Source organism: Barbus barbus (genome assembly GCF_936440315.1).
Source record: "Barbus barbus genome assembly, chromosome: 36".
Taxonomy (NCBI): Eukaryota; Metazoa; Chordata; class Actinopteri; order Cypriniformes; family Cyprinidae; genus Barbus; species Barbus barbus.
This window is the reverse complement of record NC_136714.1, coordinates 27,432,152-27,448,091: the sequence shown is the minus strand read 5'-3', so window position 1 is coordinate 27,448,091 and position 15,940 is coordinate 27,432,152. Positions and strand designations below refer to the sequence as shown.

General features: G+C 34.9%; 1 protein-coding gene across 1 annotated transcript; it reads right to left on the bottom strand.

Annotated features, from left to right (window-relative positions):
- Positions 1-5,789: 5,789 nt before the first annotated feature.
- fech (ferrochelatase) lies at positions 5,790-15,370 on the bottom strand. Its single transcript, XM_079395162.1, has 11 exons — positions 15,156-15,370; positions 14,385-14,502; positions 13,666-13,785; positions 13,411-13,559; positions 11,213-11,347; positions 11,018-11,124; positions 10,127-10,225; positions 9,496-9,603; positions 8,820-8,984; positions 7,460-7,519; positions 5,790-6,460 (listed from the first exon to the last, which is right to left on the bottom strand). Exons 1-11 carry the CDS (start codon positions 15,190-15,192, stop codon positions 6,326-6,328), a joined length of 1,233 nt encoding a protein of 410 aa, XP_079251288.1. The 5' UTR covers positions 15,193-15,370; the 3' UTR covers positions 5,790-6,325.
- Positions 15,371-15,940: the final 570 nt, after the last annotated feature.

The following is a 15,940-nucleotide window of genomic DNA, read 5'->3' as shown; positions in this document are numbered from 1 at the left end:
GTTGTGCTCATTGCTCTTCAATAAATGACTATAATTCATGTTAAAATCTGTGCAATTTGTCTTTTCTTTACTAAAGAACAATCCTAATTTCAACCTTTAGTGTCTGTTTGCAGAATAAAAATCTTCATATGTCAGATTTTTTTTAAATACTTCGTCAAACAGTATATTATATATTAAATGTAGTACATACTTCAGTCACACTTAGTGAATGTGATTCTGAGTTCAGTAATTTTCACACAATTCTATCAGCAGGATCGATTAAACACAAAAAGAAACACAAGACTTCATCTTCAACATTATTGAAAAAAATACAAGAAATGTAAAGTTTGACATTCTACATTTGACTTGACTTGCACTGTGGTTCATAATGTTGGGGTAGATAAGCAAAGTTACTGTAAAAAAAGTTTAGTGCATGCAAATTTTAACTTATTGAATGAAAATGTAAAATATATATTTTTTAGCATAATTATTAAACTTGTTAAAAAATGCATATTTTAATTTCGTTTTACATTTTCATTCAACAAATGACTATCATTTTTCAAACCTTAGGGAAAATTATTGTTAAAAATTTGAAAGCGCTAATGCATGCAAATTGTAAGAAAAGTAAATGTATAATGTTAGAAAAGATTTCTATTTCAAATAAATGCAGTTTTTTTGAACTTTCTATTCATCTGTGAATCCTGAAGAATAAAATGTATCACGGTTTCCACAAAAATATTGAGCAGCACGACTGTTTTCAACATTGATAATAATCAGAAATGTTTGTTGATCAGTAAATCAGTATATTATTATGATTTCTGAAGGATCATGTGACACTGAAAATTCAGCTTTGGTCACAGAAATAAATTACAGTTTAACACATATTCACATAGAAAACAGCTGTTTAAAATTGTAATAATATTTCACATTTTTTACTATATTTGCTGTATTATCAAGTAAACGCAGCCTTGGTAAGACTTTCAAAAGCATAAAAATCTTACTTTTGAATGCACATTGAGAGAATGTGAAAGACCAAAACCTTAATTCACATAAAACTTTCTATTTAATGCTTAAATGCAAGTCTATAGTATAGTTGCACCCATAACCCTCCTTTATCCTCTGCTAAGTGGCTTATATTGGTGATTTGTGTCTAACTCTTTGCTCTGGATCTCTGCTGGTCGACAGCCGTTCATGTTTGCGTCTTATCAGCTGGCATTTGGCTTTCCATCACTTGTGAGGAGGATCAGGGCCGACAGATAAGGAGTGACATTCAGAGACGCTGGTCCTCACATGAGGAGCGTCAGACAGCTGCCATTGAAGAGCTTCATGTTAAAACAGCTGCAAAAGGGCACAGAAATCATCCAAACAGCAGCAGAGAGAAGATTCAAGCTCAAAACCCAACTCAAGCTCACACCGTGTCGATGCGTTTCTTTCAAAGCACCAAGAAACTAAGTTTTCTGCCTGAAGAAATAAACACTTTTGACAAAGTCACAGCAGTTCTGGGTTTTCTTGCACGTAATTTTATTGGTTGATTTTAAATAGTCATTTTTTATTTCTGTTTTAGTTTAGTAGCAGATACAGATGCTTGTAATATTTTTTATTTTTATTTGTGATTAAAGTGAACAAATGCTGTTTGACTATATTTCTGAAAAATGATTTTAACTTTTGCTTATATGAGACTTTTTTCTCTAAAAATGCCTCAGTATTTTATTGTTGCAAATATTATATGATGCACTTTTTGGCATTTTACAACTTCGTTTTCATTTGAATTAGTTTGTCATTTTGTTGTTTACATCATTTTTATTAGTTTATCTACATTTATTCATTTTTATTTCAGATTTAGCATATCAAGTTAAAAACTAAATGTTGCTTTGACAGCTACCTGAAATATATTTCCTTTATTTGAAATTATTAAAATTTTTTTTTGTTTATTTTTTTTTTCAAGACAAAAGACTACACTAATGCATTTGCAACAATTACATTTATTTCCCATAATCACAGATGCATAGATCTTAGATACGTACACGATTCATTCATCTCTGCCTTCAGTGTTTAATACTATGTTTCATAAATTCAGACGGCTGTACAGTTACATCCACACAAACTACATAATCACACCAATAATCAATCAGAAGCCCAGACTCTCAAAGATGATAACTATAACTGAAACACAAGAACTACATGAAGATTTGTTTCTAGATGATGATGGGACGGAGGCTTGTGGGAAAGTCTTTACTGGAAGCATTGAATTCTGTGTAGAAGATGAAGCGATTTTCTTCTTAATAAAGAGTCTGTGTTTTCAGTGTGAAACATGGAGAATGATTCATAAGGCAGATGAACATGTATCAGTCAGATTTATACAGATGCACTTCATAAACAACACGTCTGGGTTACATTTCACCCCAAAAAAAAAAAAAAAAAAATTGCATAAAATAAATGAAGCCTATTTTGCATTCTGACATTACTGTCATGACAAATAAACATTTATAGTGCAACAAATACTAATATGCATAACTAATGAAACGCTGCAGGAAACTGTCATGACAAGAATGTCACAATATCTCTAAGCTTCATTTTATTAATGTGAAATGTTTCTAATTTTCTTTGGATGTGGGGCTGAAGATGGGGCAGTGATTTTGTGCGTTTCTGGAGGAAGTCAACTGAGGAAATCAAATCATAAGGATTATATAGAAAAATAAAGGGTCATTCTATCAAACGGCCGTGAAAGACAGATTCAAACATTCAGTGTCCAGAAAATGCATGTTGTCATCTAAATCTAAATGAAGAAACACCAACATGGAAAATCAACAGGGTCTGTGGCTAATGCTTCTTAGAAAGAAAATTAATGCTAATATTTCTATAAATATCTGCTTTTCAGTGATCACAATGACAGTGCTTTATTTTTTGCATTTATGGAGTAGTTGGCTATTAATCTCAAATATAAGGTTGATGCACAACATTTATAGATTACAGACTAAAATCTAAAGCATTGAAGTACAGAGAGAAAACCGATGCAAAGTGCTTTATGCATACATTTAGTTTTCATTAAAATATTCCTAATTGCTAATATAATAAGGCAAAGTTAGAAACACACCTGTGGGAGAGACCACAAAACAAAGAAAAGACCTGAAACACCAAGAAAAGAAATGCTGTATACAGCCCGGTCCAAGAGTCATTTTATGTAAACCAGAATTATGTACGATGTACTCAAAATAACACATTAAAAGGCTGTCAAATCGATAAATTACAATTAATTGATTGCATCCAAAATAAAAGTTTGTGCTAACATAATTATATTTATATGTACACACACACACACACGTACGTTTAAGAAATATTTACATGTGTATGTGATATATATATAAAATTTATATTATATATAAATATGAATTACATATATTTCTTAAATGTATATATGTAATATATAACGATTATGAAAACATTTATTTTGGATGCAATAAATGCACATTTGTCTTGTGCAAACTCATAACAGACTGAAAAACTATTTCTTTCAATTTCTAATTTTGAGTTACATTTCATAATATATAATTATACATATATACACACACAAACACACATATATGTGTGTGTGTGTTTGTGTGTGTATAAATCTATGCAGTATTATAATTTGTATTTATTTATTAACTAGAAGCATTCTGAAGGTTCTCAGTGACTCTACTGTACACAAGAGGCCCGCCGTATAGAATGACCCGAATACAAACGCTCTGGGTGTTAAAAAAGGTTGATGGAGAAGAAATGTAATTTCTCGTTCTGCACTCCCTTCTCTCTCTCTCTGTGTGTCTGTCTCTCACCACATCTGTCTGTTCCAATCGTCCATCTGATCAGTCTCTCTCCCAACAAAATCACTCAGTCGTTCATTCCTCTTTTCTGCAGCATCGGCCCGTTCCTCCAGCTCTCTCTCTCTCTCACACACACACACTCTCTCTCTCTCGCACACACACTCTCTCTCTCTCTCTCGCACACACACACACTCTCTCACACACACACACACACACACTCTCTCTCTCTCAGCAGAAATCAATGCTCTCTCTCAATTAGAGGTCACAGAGCCGCTGTAGCAGCGCTCCACTTTTCAATTACCAGGAGGCTCCTGCGGCCCCCAGAGCATCTCTCACACACACACACACACACACGCACACACACGCACACACGCGCTCAGTGAGGAGGGTTATTGGGTGCAGGACAGCCAATCTTTCTGCACTTAATCAACAGCAGCATGAGCTACGAGAGCGAATCTCACCGACCCGTCAACAACACGTCCAGCTCATATTTCATATCAAAAACATACAAAAGAAATAAGCAATTGCATTTAGCATACAGAAAACTATATGTGTGTATACACACACACACACACATATATATATACACGTGTGTAATATTTTACATTTAAGTCATATTTATACAATGTAGTATTTTTACATATGTAAAAATCTAATTTATACATACATATGTAATTACACACCAAATATCAATATATAATTTTCAGTTGTACAGTATTTGTTGTAATGCCTTTCATTTTAATTGTGATTCATCATTAATTATTTTTATTGTCTGTGTGTGTTGTCTCTGTGAACTGGAAGCTTGCACATACAAGGAATTTGTTTAAGTGTCAAGCACACTTGGCAATAAAAGCTCTTTTTTTTTTTTACACATTTTATTTTTGAGGTGAAAAATGGCATGGACGTTTTTTTTTTTTTTTAGATTCACCTCAAAAGAACAGACCTGTGACAGAGAGAGAGAAACACCAGGAAATGACAATAAAAAACAAAGGCTCTCATACAGGAAATGGAAGACACAATCGCCTTTCTAGATCATGTGACTCCTTGGCAAAAGATGCTAAAGACGTTTGTGATCACACACATGACAGGCTGAAGGCACGAGAGATCGAAGGCTCTGAGCAGAGAGACGAATCCAAGCGTAGAGGCACATGAGAGGGGAACCGCAGGGGTCAGAGGAGATTCTGTCATCAAACCTGTGCGACTTTCATTCTTCTGTTGAACCTTCAGATTTAATACGCAAAAGCCTCTAAACGATCAAAACTTTGCTCTTTTAGTGTAATTGTACAAATGTACTGCTTCAGTGTGTTTCTCCTGTCAAATCTTCTCTGATTTTGATCAAGTAAAGGTCAGAATAACTGCAGTTATATCTCCAGATGAACTCTTACTGGACTGAAGCAGCTCAGCTTTACTTGATTCTCCATCAAATCATTCTCTAGAAAAATCAGTGCGTCTCAAATCTGATCATCAGGATCTTATGAGGCGCATTTGTTTCCAGAAGCTTTACCTTCTCTGTTCCTCAGCGGAGGAATGATCTTCACAAGCCTCCCAAACATCTCACATCTTCTGAGGAGCGTTTATTTCTTCAATTTCTCAATCAGCATTGCATTGCATGATATGTTTGGATCATTTACATCTCATCTTATTATTGGAGATACAGAGTGACGACTGATATTTAGATGTTTTTGATAATCATCAGTTTATGTATGGATCTGCTATAATTTACATCACAAGCATCAGAATTTCATCATAGAAATTTCAGCATCTGCAGCAAATTGCATATTTTTGCTCAGTTCAAGTCTCTGGATAAAATGAGTTGTTTTTCCTCTATATTCTCACTGTTTCAGACAATATGAGCCATAAAAGCCTGATGGATTTAATCATCAAAAAACTTTTGTTTTGTATTTAGATTTTAGTAAATATGTTTTTTTTAATTCAATAAAAAGGATCATTATATTATAAATTACATAAAATCAATAGAATTATATTTAAAATTGTATTTTCTATTATATATGTGTAAATAAGTCATTATATATATCTAATATTATATCTGACTTGTGCACTACACTGAACTGAAGTTCTTCTGAAGTCATATGATACTTTAATGGTGCTTTTGTACGTTTCGAAGCTTTTCAACATTTCCACAGAAGAAATAAAGTCATACAGGTTTGAAAGAATGAATGTGAATGATTTATTTTAAGCCAATCTGATGCACAACTTTAGCAGCATGTTTATTTGCCATTTGCACTCTGAAAATGTGTAATTTGTTCCACGCTGACTGTTTTTGCATTTTTTAGGACTGCATTTAATTTTTTTAAGGGAAGACACAAGCGATCTCAATCACATGCAAGAAAAAATCCGGACAGAAAGACCAAGAGGGAAACTAAAAGGTGAAGAGGAAACGGATGTTTTCTGATGTAATGCAAGCAAAACTGCATTTGTTTTCAATGAGGGCGGCACTTTTGACTTTATCCCCCGAGCCGCACGGGTTCAAGCTAACCTAGAGTCCAGCGCTGCCGCCGGGTTCACGGCTGCTGAAAGGTCAGAGGTCAGGGTTTCTGGCTGGCGAAGAAGGCCTTGGTCTGAGCGCAGGTGGGGTTGACGCAGAGCGGACAGCGGAGGGTGAGCTGACGGGAACACGGCTTGTTGGACTTCAGATGGGACTGAACCAGGTCAGCCAGTGCCTGAAAGAGACACCTAGTGAGACCACTACATAGACAGCACCCTACACCATCAGTGTGAAGGATGGTCAACAAGGTAGGATGCAACATGATGCCCGCTTCTAAGATGCCTTGATTTAACAGAGAAAATAATACCAGAATGCACTGCAGCAAGCTTAGGAAAACATTCAAGATGGTAAAATTTTAATTTAAAAATAATAAAATACTATTTTAAAATAATTAGAATTATAATTGTTTTACCTTATTTTAAAATCAAATATATATATATTACATATTCAGCCACATTAGCTGAATTAAAGCTCTAATCATCAAAACAAAAAAACTTGTGTTTTACTTTACATGTAATGAATCTCGAATATATGAAATTTTCACTTTTTGAAATAAGTTACAATAAAAAAAATTACATTTTTCACGATATTCTAATTTTTTGAGATGCACCTGTAAATAAATAAATAAATAAAATGTGTGTGTAATCTTTTGTAATCATATAAACTATAATATAACTGTAATCATATTTAATTATTTGTGTATTTATTTTTAGTTTTACATTATATGCTGAAATCTTAAGTAATTCTATTTTTGATTGTTTTATCCGATATTTGAATGTTTGAGTTAATGCATTGTTAGTTTAACAACATGCAAATATCAAACTCTGTTGAAATGCATTGCTAGATTGCTCAGTTCAACCACTTTTTAGTTAGGATGCAGCAGCAGAGCTAGTGTGTGTGTGTGTGTGTGTTCTGTGCAGTCAGCTGAAGTCTTGATTGATTTCAGGGGTTTTAATAACCTCAGCGGGCAGCGAGTGAGTTTCTCAGACACACACTTATGAGTTTAACACACAGCAGAAAACTAACCACCGTTAACTCCCCTACAAACCAACCAAAGACTAGTCATTTTCTTTCACTAATTCTAAACTTATGTGCCATTTTTACAGAGAAATCATTAAGATTGAACACTGATTATGAGGTAAATGCATTGCTCTGATCATGCCGTTGCTCTTACCCTGAAGAACAGTGGATTTCCGTTCAGAGATTCGGCTCGTCTGATGTTCTCCACGCCGCACTGAAACACACAGTTCAGTCAACATTACAGCACATCTGCAGAAACACTATTACATCTGCTTTATTGACCACATGCACAGAAAACTACATTTTTCATTAAAAGGTGTCTAATTGCATAATCAAGTATGTGTTAATGGACAAAAATGATCAAGTTTTATGCTTTTGTGTTATGTTCAGTGTAATTTTAGTATAATTGAGATGCTATTATAGTTTTTGTGAATATTTCTAATTAGATTTTATTTTACTTTTACTTTTAGCTAAAGTTTTAGTCATTTTGTTGAGTGTTTTTGGCATTTTTATTAGTTTTTGTTGTTTTTAAATATGACTTAATTTTACTTTATTTAGTCTTGGTTATTTTAGTACTTCAACCTGAACTAAACAAAACATGAGAAATGATGCCTCGGCACATTAGCTGAATTAAAATATGTTTTTACTTCTAAGAAACCTTGACAGAGAACAAGTTGATGTGTAAATAAATTAAAAATTAAATAAAAAATAATAAATAAGATAAAAATAAATGAATAAATTAATTTTAGTTCATATTTATTATTCTTCAAGTTCAGATTTTTTTTTTTTAAGTTTTATTTATAGTTATCAATAATAATGTTATTGCTCAAAATGTGCCCTGAACTGCACTGACATTTCAATATTTTTTAGCTAATAGCCATTACTATCACAGTCCAATCAAACAGCAGTTTCCCACATCTGCCGGAGGCCCGGCGTGAAGCGTCACAGATCCAGAAGATCAGAGAGGAGGGAATCTACTGCAGACCGGATCAGATCAGTCCCCTGCTGCAGACTGCGGCCCCGGGGCCACAGATCGATGGACAGGTGAGAGAAACCGGCAGAAGAGACTCACGCTAAAGCTAGCCTCAGGGCAAACACACACACACACACCGCATGAGGCTGGGAAACACACTCACACTCTTCAGAAGCGAAGCGCTGATCAATGAGTTTCAGATATGAGAGCAGAGGTCAAAGGTCAAAGATCGCTCAGCTCACCATTAATAACAGACACTGCAGTGATGGGAAACAACTATCCTACAGTACACACTACAGTCTGCAGCAGCTGCTGATTTACTGACTTCTGTCATTTACTGTAGCAAACCGATATATTATATATATACACACACATATGCGTGTGTGTGTATGCATGCATGCATGCATATATATATATATATATAAAAATCATTTTAAAAATAGTTTAATTGTTGACCACTTTATATTTTTAAGCCACTTGATTGAAGTGTTATGCAACAAGACTCTTAATTTAAAGTAGTTAAAGTAGAAAACACACGCACCTCTTCCCCGAGGATCTGCGAGTACTCGATGTCGAGCTCGTGCAGCGTTTCGATGTGGTCGCTGGTGAAAGCGATGGGCACCAGCAGCAGGTTCTTCTTCCCGCGATGACAGAGGCCCTTGATGACCTCATCAGTCTGTGGCCCCAGCCACGGCATCGGCCCCACCTACAGGAGCCCAGCAGGGACACAGATCACCTTCAGCGGAGCTCAGATCTGAGTGCAGCTGCAGCACATCACCACTAGAGGACTCTGTTTACCAGCTGCTCTTCATTATTATAAACACAACGCTTTCACACAAAGCAAATGAAACCATATTTTTCCATTTTGAAAAAAAGTGACCCTGGACCACAAAACCAGTCATAACGGCCTTTTTTTTTTTTTATTGAGATGTATGCATCATCTGAAAAATCTGAGAAAAATCGCCATTAAAGTTGTTCAAATGAAGTTCTTAGCAATGCATATTACTAATCATAAATGGAGTTTTCATATATTTACAAAATATCTTCATGGAACATGATCTTTACTTAATATCCTAGTGATTTGTGGCATAAAAGAAAAATTGATCTTTTTGACCCATATTGTTGACCCATTTTGTATTGTTGGCTATTGCTAGAAATACACCCATGCTACTTATGACTGCTTTTGTGATCCAGGTTCACATATTTTTGATCGTGACCTTTGACTGCCAGACGAGTCTGTATGGGTTACAGTGTCCTAACCGCTCCATCACCCTCTGAACCGTCGCACCAACTTCCTGTGGGTACGGATCGCCCCTGTTCACCACCTAAACACACAATTAAAACACAGGACGCATTTGTCTCTTACTTTTTCTTCTAAACAATGAATAACACTCATAATGCATTCAGGTTTATCCTGACAGATTTATTTTTTAAATGTGGCATTTTTGGCATTTTCAAAATACACATTTATTGTTTTACGATTTATTTTTTAAGAGATATAACCTGGGGGATTATTTTGGACCCAGGTATGTATGGAGCACTTGGTGTGGTTCATGTGTAATTTGAAATTTTTTAATGAATCAAAAAGGGGGGAAATGCAGTAATAACATGGTAACATTCACTCATTAATGAGAAGTTGCTGATCAGGTAAAACATGGTTTTAGTTTTAAAGATATAATTTATTTTTTTCAAAACTTTTTTATTATTAAAATACTGAAATATTATATTACTTAAAATATTAATTTCTGAATGTTGTATAAAATAACAACTCTTCAGGTCCAAACATACTATGAATGCATTATGAGGGATAAACATATGCAGACGCTGATAAACAAATGTGAGACTCACAGACAGCGGCAGAGAGTGAGCCGAGAACAGAATCACCACGTCGTCTCTCTTCTCTGGAGGAAACTTCTCCAGCTCATTACGAATATGTTCAGCAAAACACTGAAAGACACGAGGAAAAGCATCATAACACGCCTGCATGTGGCACTCAAACCAGATTTACTCACTGCTAGAGATGTGCTAAAGTAAAAACTACTGGATGACTGCAAACTTAAGAGGAGACAGTTTTAATTATGAATTAATATGAAATAACCTAAGAAAAATATAAATGAATATAATTTGAGACATAAATATAACAATATTAATTAAAATCCAAAATGTGTTGTTTTAAATATTTTTATTGCTTTGCAAATAAATAAAAAACAAAATCAGCTTCACTCTACAGTTACACCAGTGTTCAAAGGTTCAGTATGATTTTTTTTTTTTTTTTAAATAAATAAATATTTTAATTCCTCGAGGCTGCATTAAATCGATCAAAAGTGACAGTAAAGACATTTATATAAAAACAACAGATTACTATTTCAAATGAATGCTGTTCTTTCAAGCTTTCTATTCAAAAAGTCCAGAAAAACTAAAAAAAAAAAAATAAATCAGTATATTATTATGATTTCTGAAGATCATGTGACACTGAAGACTGATGATGCTGAAAATACAGCTGCGCATCACAGAAATACATTACAGTTTAACACACATTCACATAGAAAACAGCTGTTTTACATTACAATAATATTTCACTGTTTATACAATATTTTTGATCAAATAAATGCAGCCTTGGTGAGCAAAAGAGACTTTTCACAAACATTTTCAAAATCTGCACATGCACTGCCAACACTACACAGACTGATTATTATAATTAAGAATATGTCCTGGTTTATGTAAGAGTGTGTGTGTTACCTCAATCAGTAGTGGGTGTGTCGGCCACCTGTCAATCACGCTCCAGTGCATCTTGGGGCTGTCGCTGCGACTGCTGTAGTATCTGTAGATGGCGTTCAGACTGCTGCCTGATCACACACACGTCAGACAGAGGATTTGATTAAAACTCTTTCGAAGGCTTAATCTCACAGATATGTCAGGAGCAGTGAGTGTGACCTGTGGTGGAGCAGCTGTATTGTGGGTACTGTGTGAAGGCCACGGCTCTCTCCACTCCGTCCTTCTCCATCTGCTCGATGGCCTCCTCCGTCAGAGGATGGACGTACCGGAAACCGATGTAAAACTTATGAGGAGCTACAAACACAAACACACACAGATAGTCATTCATTTCAGTGGCACACTTGTCTTTATTAAGCACTGGTTTATATAAAGTCAATTACTCTTTTTTTCTTTGTAGCATTTTCTTAAACGTGTCGATTGCTAGTTGCTTAGCTTATTCTGCACAATTTTGTGTTTTTAATTTTGCACAATTAATGTTTTAATTTAGTTGATATTACAACTTTTTAACTGAATTTTTATTTATTATAAAATGTTAGCTATAACAACAACAACGATTATTATTAGTATGACATATTACACTAATTTATTATTATTATTCACTGTAAACTGAGTTAATTATTTGGCTTAATTGTTCATTTAATGTGATGTTTTGGGGGAAATTCAGGCATTTTTCTGTAAATATATCGGAGCAGGTTACTGCAAACTACCTCTTCTGATAGTCTGATATAAGTAATAAGGAGCCTCTCAAACAGGAAGATGCTGGTTTATCAGAGGTGTGTGTGTGTAACAGGCGTGTTTGAGACACTCCTCTGAGCTTCATCTATCACACACACACTCTCCAGGCTTTATCAGCACTCAACACTGACGACCGTTTGTCTGTTTCACTCGGATTATTCTATGATCCGTTACAAAAGACCGACGGATTCAGTGCTGCATTAATGCAGGGTTAGGTTTCTTTAGTCTTTTTGATGCTCCTCATTTGCAAATTGAGTCGTATTTTCATTATGTTTTTTTTTTATTCATTTACAATCATTTATTTACATAATTATTTTATAATCATTAGTCATTCACATGATTTATTATTTGATATTAAGTATTTTTATTGTTTATTTATTTATCTATATTTCGTATTTTATATTTCTTATGAATTTTTCCTTGCTTATGTATTTCCATTGTTGTTCAATCTCATGCTTGTGTGGTTTCATGAACTGAACAGATGTTTAGAAGTTGATTTTAAAATGCAAAGTATTTAAAATTAAAATAAAGCTGTGAAAACACATCAGGTAATGAATAGTTCGACACACTTGTGGTCTTCATCCTCACTTGAACACTTGGGCCAAACACAGGAAATAAGTCATTTAAGTAGTCAAGTGCAAAGACTGCAAGTGTGGGTATTTGGACACAGCCTAAGAACAAGAGCACCATGCTGCTTCTTTCTTCTTCTGTTCAAAGGCTATATGCATACTTAATTCATATCGCCACCTAACTGCTGATTGTGCAATCATTTTTTTGAGAATAAGAATTATATTGTTTGTTGCTAAGAATAAGTCATATCAGATTTGTATTTTTATTACAGAAACATTATAGAAAATGCCGATCTATGATGTGTGAGATATTATAAAATGTAATAAATATGTACAATATAATAAATTAAACATTACCTTTTGTTTTATAGCCTAATTTGTAGAGATCACTCTTATATATGCCAATAAAAAAATATAATAACCATATTAGAATAATATATTACCTTATATTGGTGCTTTATAATTAGCATAGGCTATCATACAACTATATATATATATTAGTACATATATACTCTGCTGCTCAAAAGTTTGGGATCAGTAAGATTTTTAAAAGAAGTTTCTTCTACTCATCAAGGCTGTATCTATTTGATCAAAAATACAGAAAAAAATTGTTATTTTGTGAAATATTATTGCAATTTAAAATAACAGTTTTGTATTTTAATATACTTTAAAATATAATTTATTTCTGTGATGCAGCGCTGTATTTTCAGCATCATTACTCCAGTCTTCAGTGTCACATGATCTTCAGAAATCATAATAATATACTGATTTATATAAATATATATATATATATATATAAAAAAGAGACAGAAGTAGCAGTTATGTGTGGAGTAACCAACCCTAGGCTCCGCCCCTGTGTTAACGGTGTTAATTAATTTTAACGCATTAAACTGAAAAGATTAATCGCCTGTGTTAACGCGCTAATTTTGACAGCACTAATATATATGCATGTATGTATATATATAAATATATATGTGTGTTTTTTAACTTTTATTGCTGCTGTATTTCTGTATTATTTCTGAGCACATGCAAGCGTTAACCCTTGGCTCTCACCGGTGTCCGGACACATCTCGTCCAGCAGCTTGACCATGCCTTCTCCCTGCATGGTGGTCCAGGCTTTGATTGGAGATCCTCCTCCGATCTTGCTGTACTGCTCTTGGATCTTCGGGGTTCGTCTTTTGGCAATGAAAGGGCCGAGTTTACTGCAACAGACATAAAAACACGCCAGAAGCTATAAAAGGCCTTTCAGGTTTCTCTTTTACAGTTATAATCACTCCAGGGCTTGTTTCTGTAAAGCATCGCTCTTACTTCTGCACAGGAAGCTGCATGAGGTCCGTGTCCATGAAGAGCCGTAAGAGGAAATCATGTACGTCTTCTAGTTTCTCCGGGCCGCCCATGTTCAGCATCAGAATCCCCGTTTTGGGTTTTCTGCAGAAGAAACGAACAACGGTTTTGAGTCGAGCAGATCTCTAGAGACGAAGTTCTGGATTCAAAACTAGTCCAAATTAAACTAAACCCAAAGAGACTTCTGTACAGGAACAGCAGGACGTTAACAACCAAATGAGGAAATATTTCAGAATTTAAAATCTTTTCTGGTTTTGCATTTCTTGGATGCATTATAAAAGCAATACAAATCTGCAGGAAAGTCTTCAGAAAGACTTTGAATGTCTTACAGCTAAAAAACAGACATCTTTTATAATCCAGTTATAAATTCTGCATTATTCTGAGAAAAGGCAAAGTTTTTTAGTTCATTTTTTATATTTTACTGTTAAGCCCATATTCACAATTAACTGCAACAGTAAGCAATAATGTGAAAAGTGTCATTTGTACATGAAAGGTTCTGGAAATAAACATTCTTCACTTGTTCTGATCATCAAAACTCTCTTATTAAACATGTTGAAAACAACTCGAAGCAAAACACGTCGAGCACTTCTGCTCCACAGAGCACAAGTAGAGAATAAGCTGTTGTTTGTGGAGGTTAGTGACACTCTTTGCCCGTGTGTGAGTGAGGTCAGGAGACACTGTACCTGTTCTCCTGAGTCTCTGGAGCGGCTGGGCTGGAAAACGCAGCTACTGCGGCCGTCGACTGCCGTCTGAGAAACAGGCTCCTGCACAAGCTCACCGCCGGCGGACTCAACCTGACCACTGCACAAACACACAAACACCAATCCTGTTAGCAAAGATGCATGAAACAGTTTGACAAAACAATGCATATTAAACACACTTGCACATCAAATTTTATAGGGAAAAAAAGCTAATTATATTTTGCATAAAGATAAATGATTTTTTCCCCATTGTAATAATATTATTATAACACAAAACCTTGATTAGTACTATTATATGTAATTTAGTCTACATTTTTAAGACAGAACCAAGCACCAGGACACGACACAGTGGCATGTATTATCTGATGAATAAGTTACTGCATGTATTGTGGAGTGAGAGCGCTGCAGTAGCGCCGCTCGGCCGCACGGAGTCGCTGTTGGCGCAGTTACGCAAGTTGTTAAAGCGCGTGTTGTGTAACATGATGTTTAACGCCACGGAAACTTCAACTCCTGCTTTTTGTTGTCGATTCGCGAATGTAAACCTAAATGCAGATATGAAAACATACGCTTTATCTGCGCGATTATTCCCTGAAGAGCTGAAAAACAGAGGAAAGTCACTTTAACCTTCATGAACAGAGCTGACATAAACACGGCTCATTTCAGCCCCTGCACTGTTCACTCCGCATGATTAATGATATAAATGATTATATAACCTCCTCAGTGAGTGAATGAGTGTATGGATAACACACTTACGCTGCACGAGCCGGCACGCGCCTCCCAAAACCGCCATTATTCCGCGCTCCGGCGTAAAGTCTCCTAGTTTTCCAGCGGCAGAAACGAGCGAAATGCTTAAACTGCAGAATAAAGCGCTTCTGTGTTTCCTCCGTCTTTCTAAAGCGCACAAATTCCGATATAGAGCTGCTGATCGGTGTCACTGTTATCACGGCGTCATGACGCACACTGGCCCCGCCCCCGCGCGTCAGCACGTCATGACGAGAGCCGTGCGTGAGTCTGTGTTCATTCAGAGAAAACACAACTTTACTAAAACATCGGTCTGTATTTCTTTTGATGCATCAGCTTTTATAGTTTATTTAAAATAGACGCAGAATAACTCAGCAATGTCTTTATTCTTTAAATGATGGAGGCTCAAACCCGAACTAACAAATAAATAACCTCATGAAACTGTTGTATTTATTTTTAGTTTCTGCAGTTTAGGCCTCCATAATGTCAAATATTAATTAATTTTGTTATATTATAAAAGCACAGGGCTAATGAAAAATCCTTTTGCATGTTAAAGCAAATTATTTAGTTAATTTATTAAATTATAATTATATAATTTTAAGATGAGTGCTATCATACATTATTTTTTAAACTTTTCATTCTTTATTTTTTTTATTTACAACACTTTTCTTTTATTTCTGCAGGTTTGGGCCTCTATATTTAATGTCTGTCATGCATTTACTAATAATTGATATAAATATATATATATATATATATATATATAGAACAGGGTTAACTTCTCTTTGCATGTGAAAGCA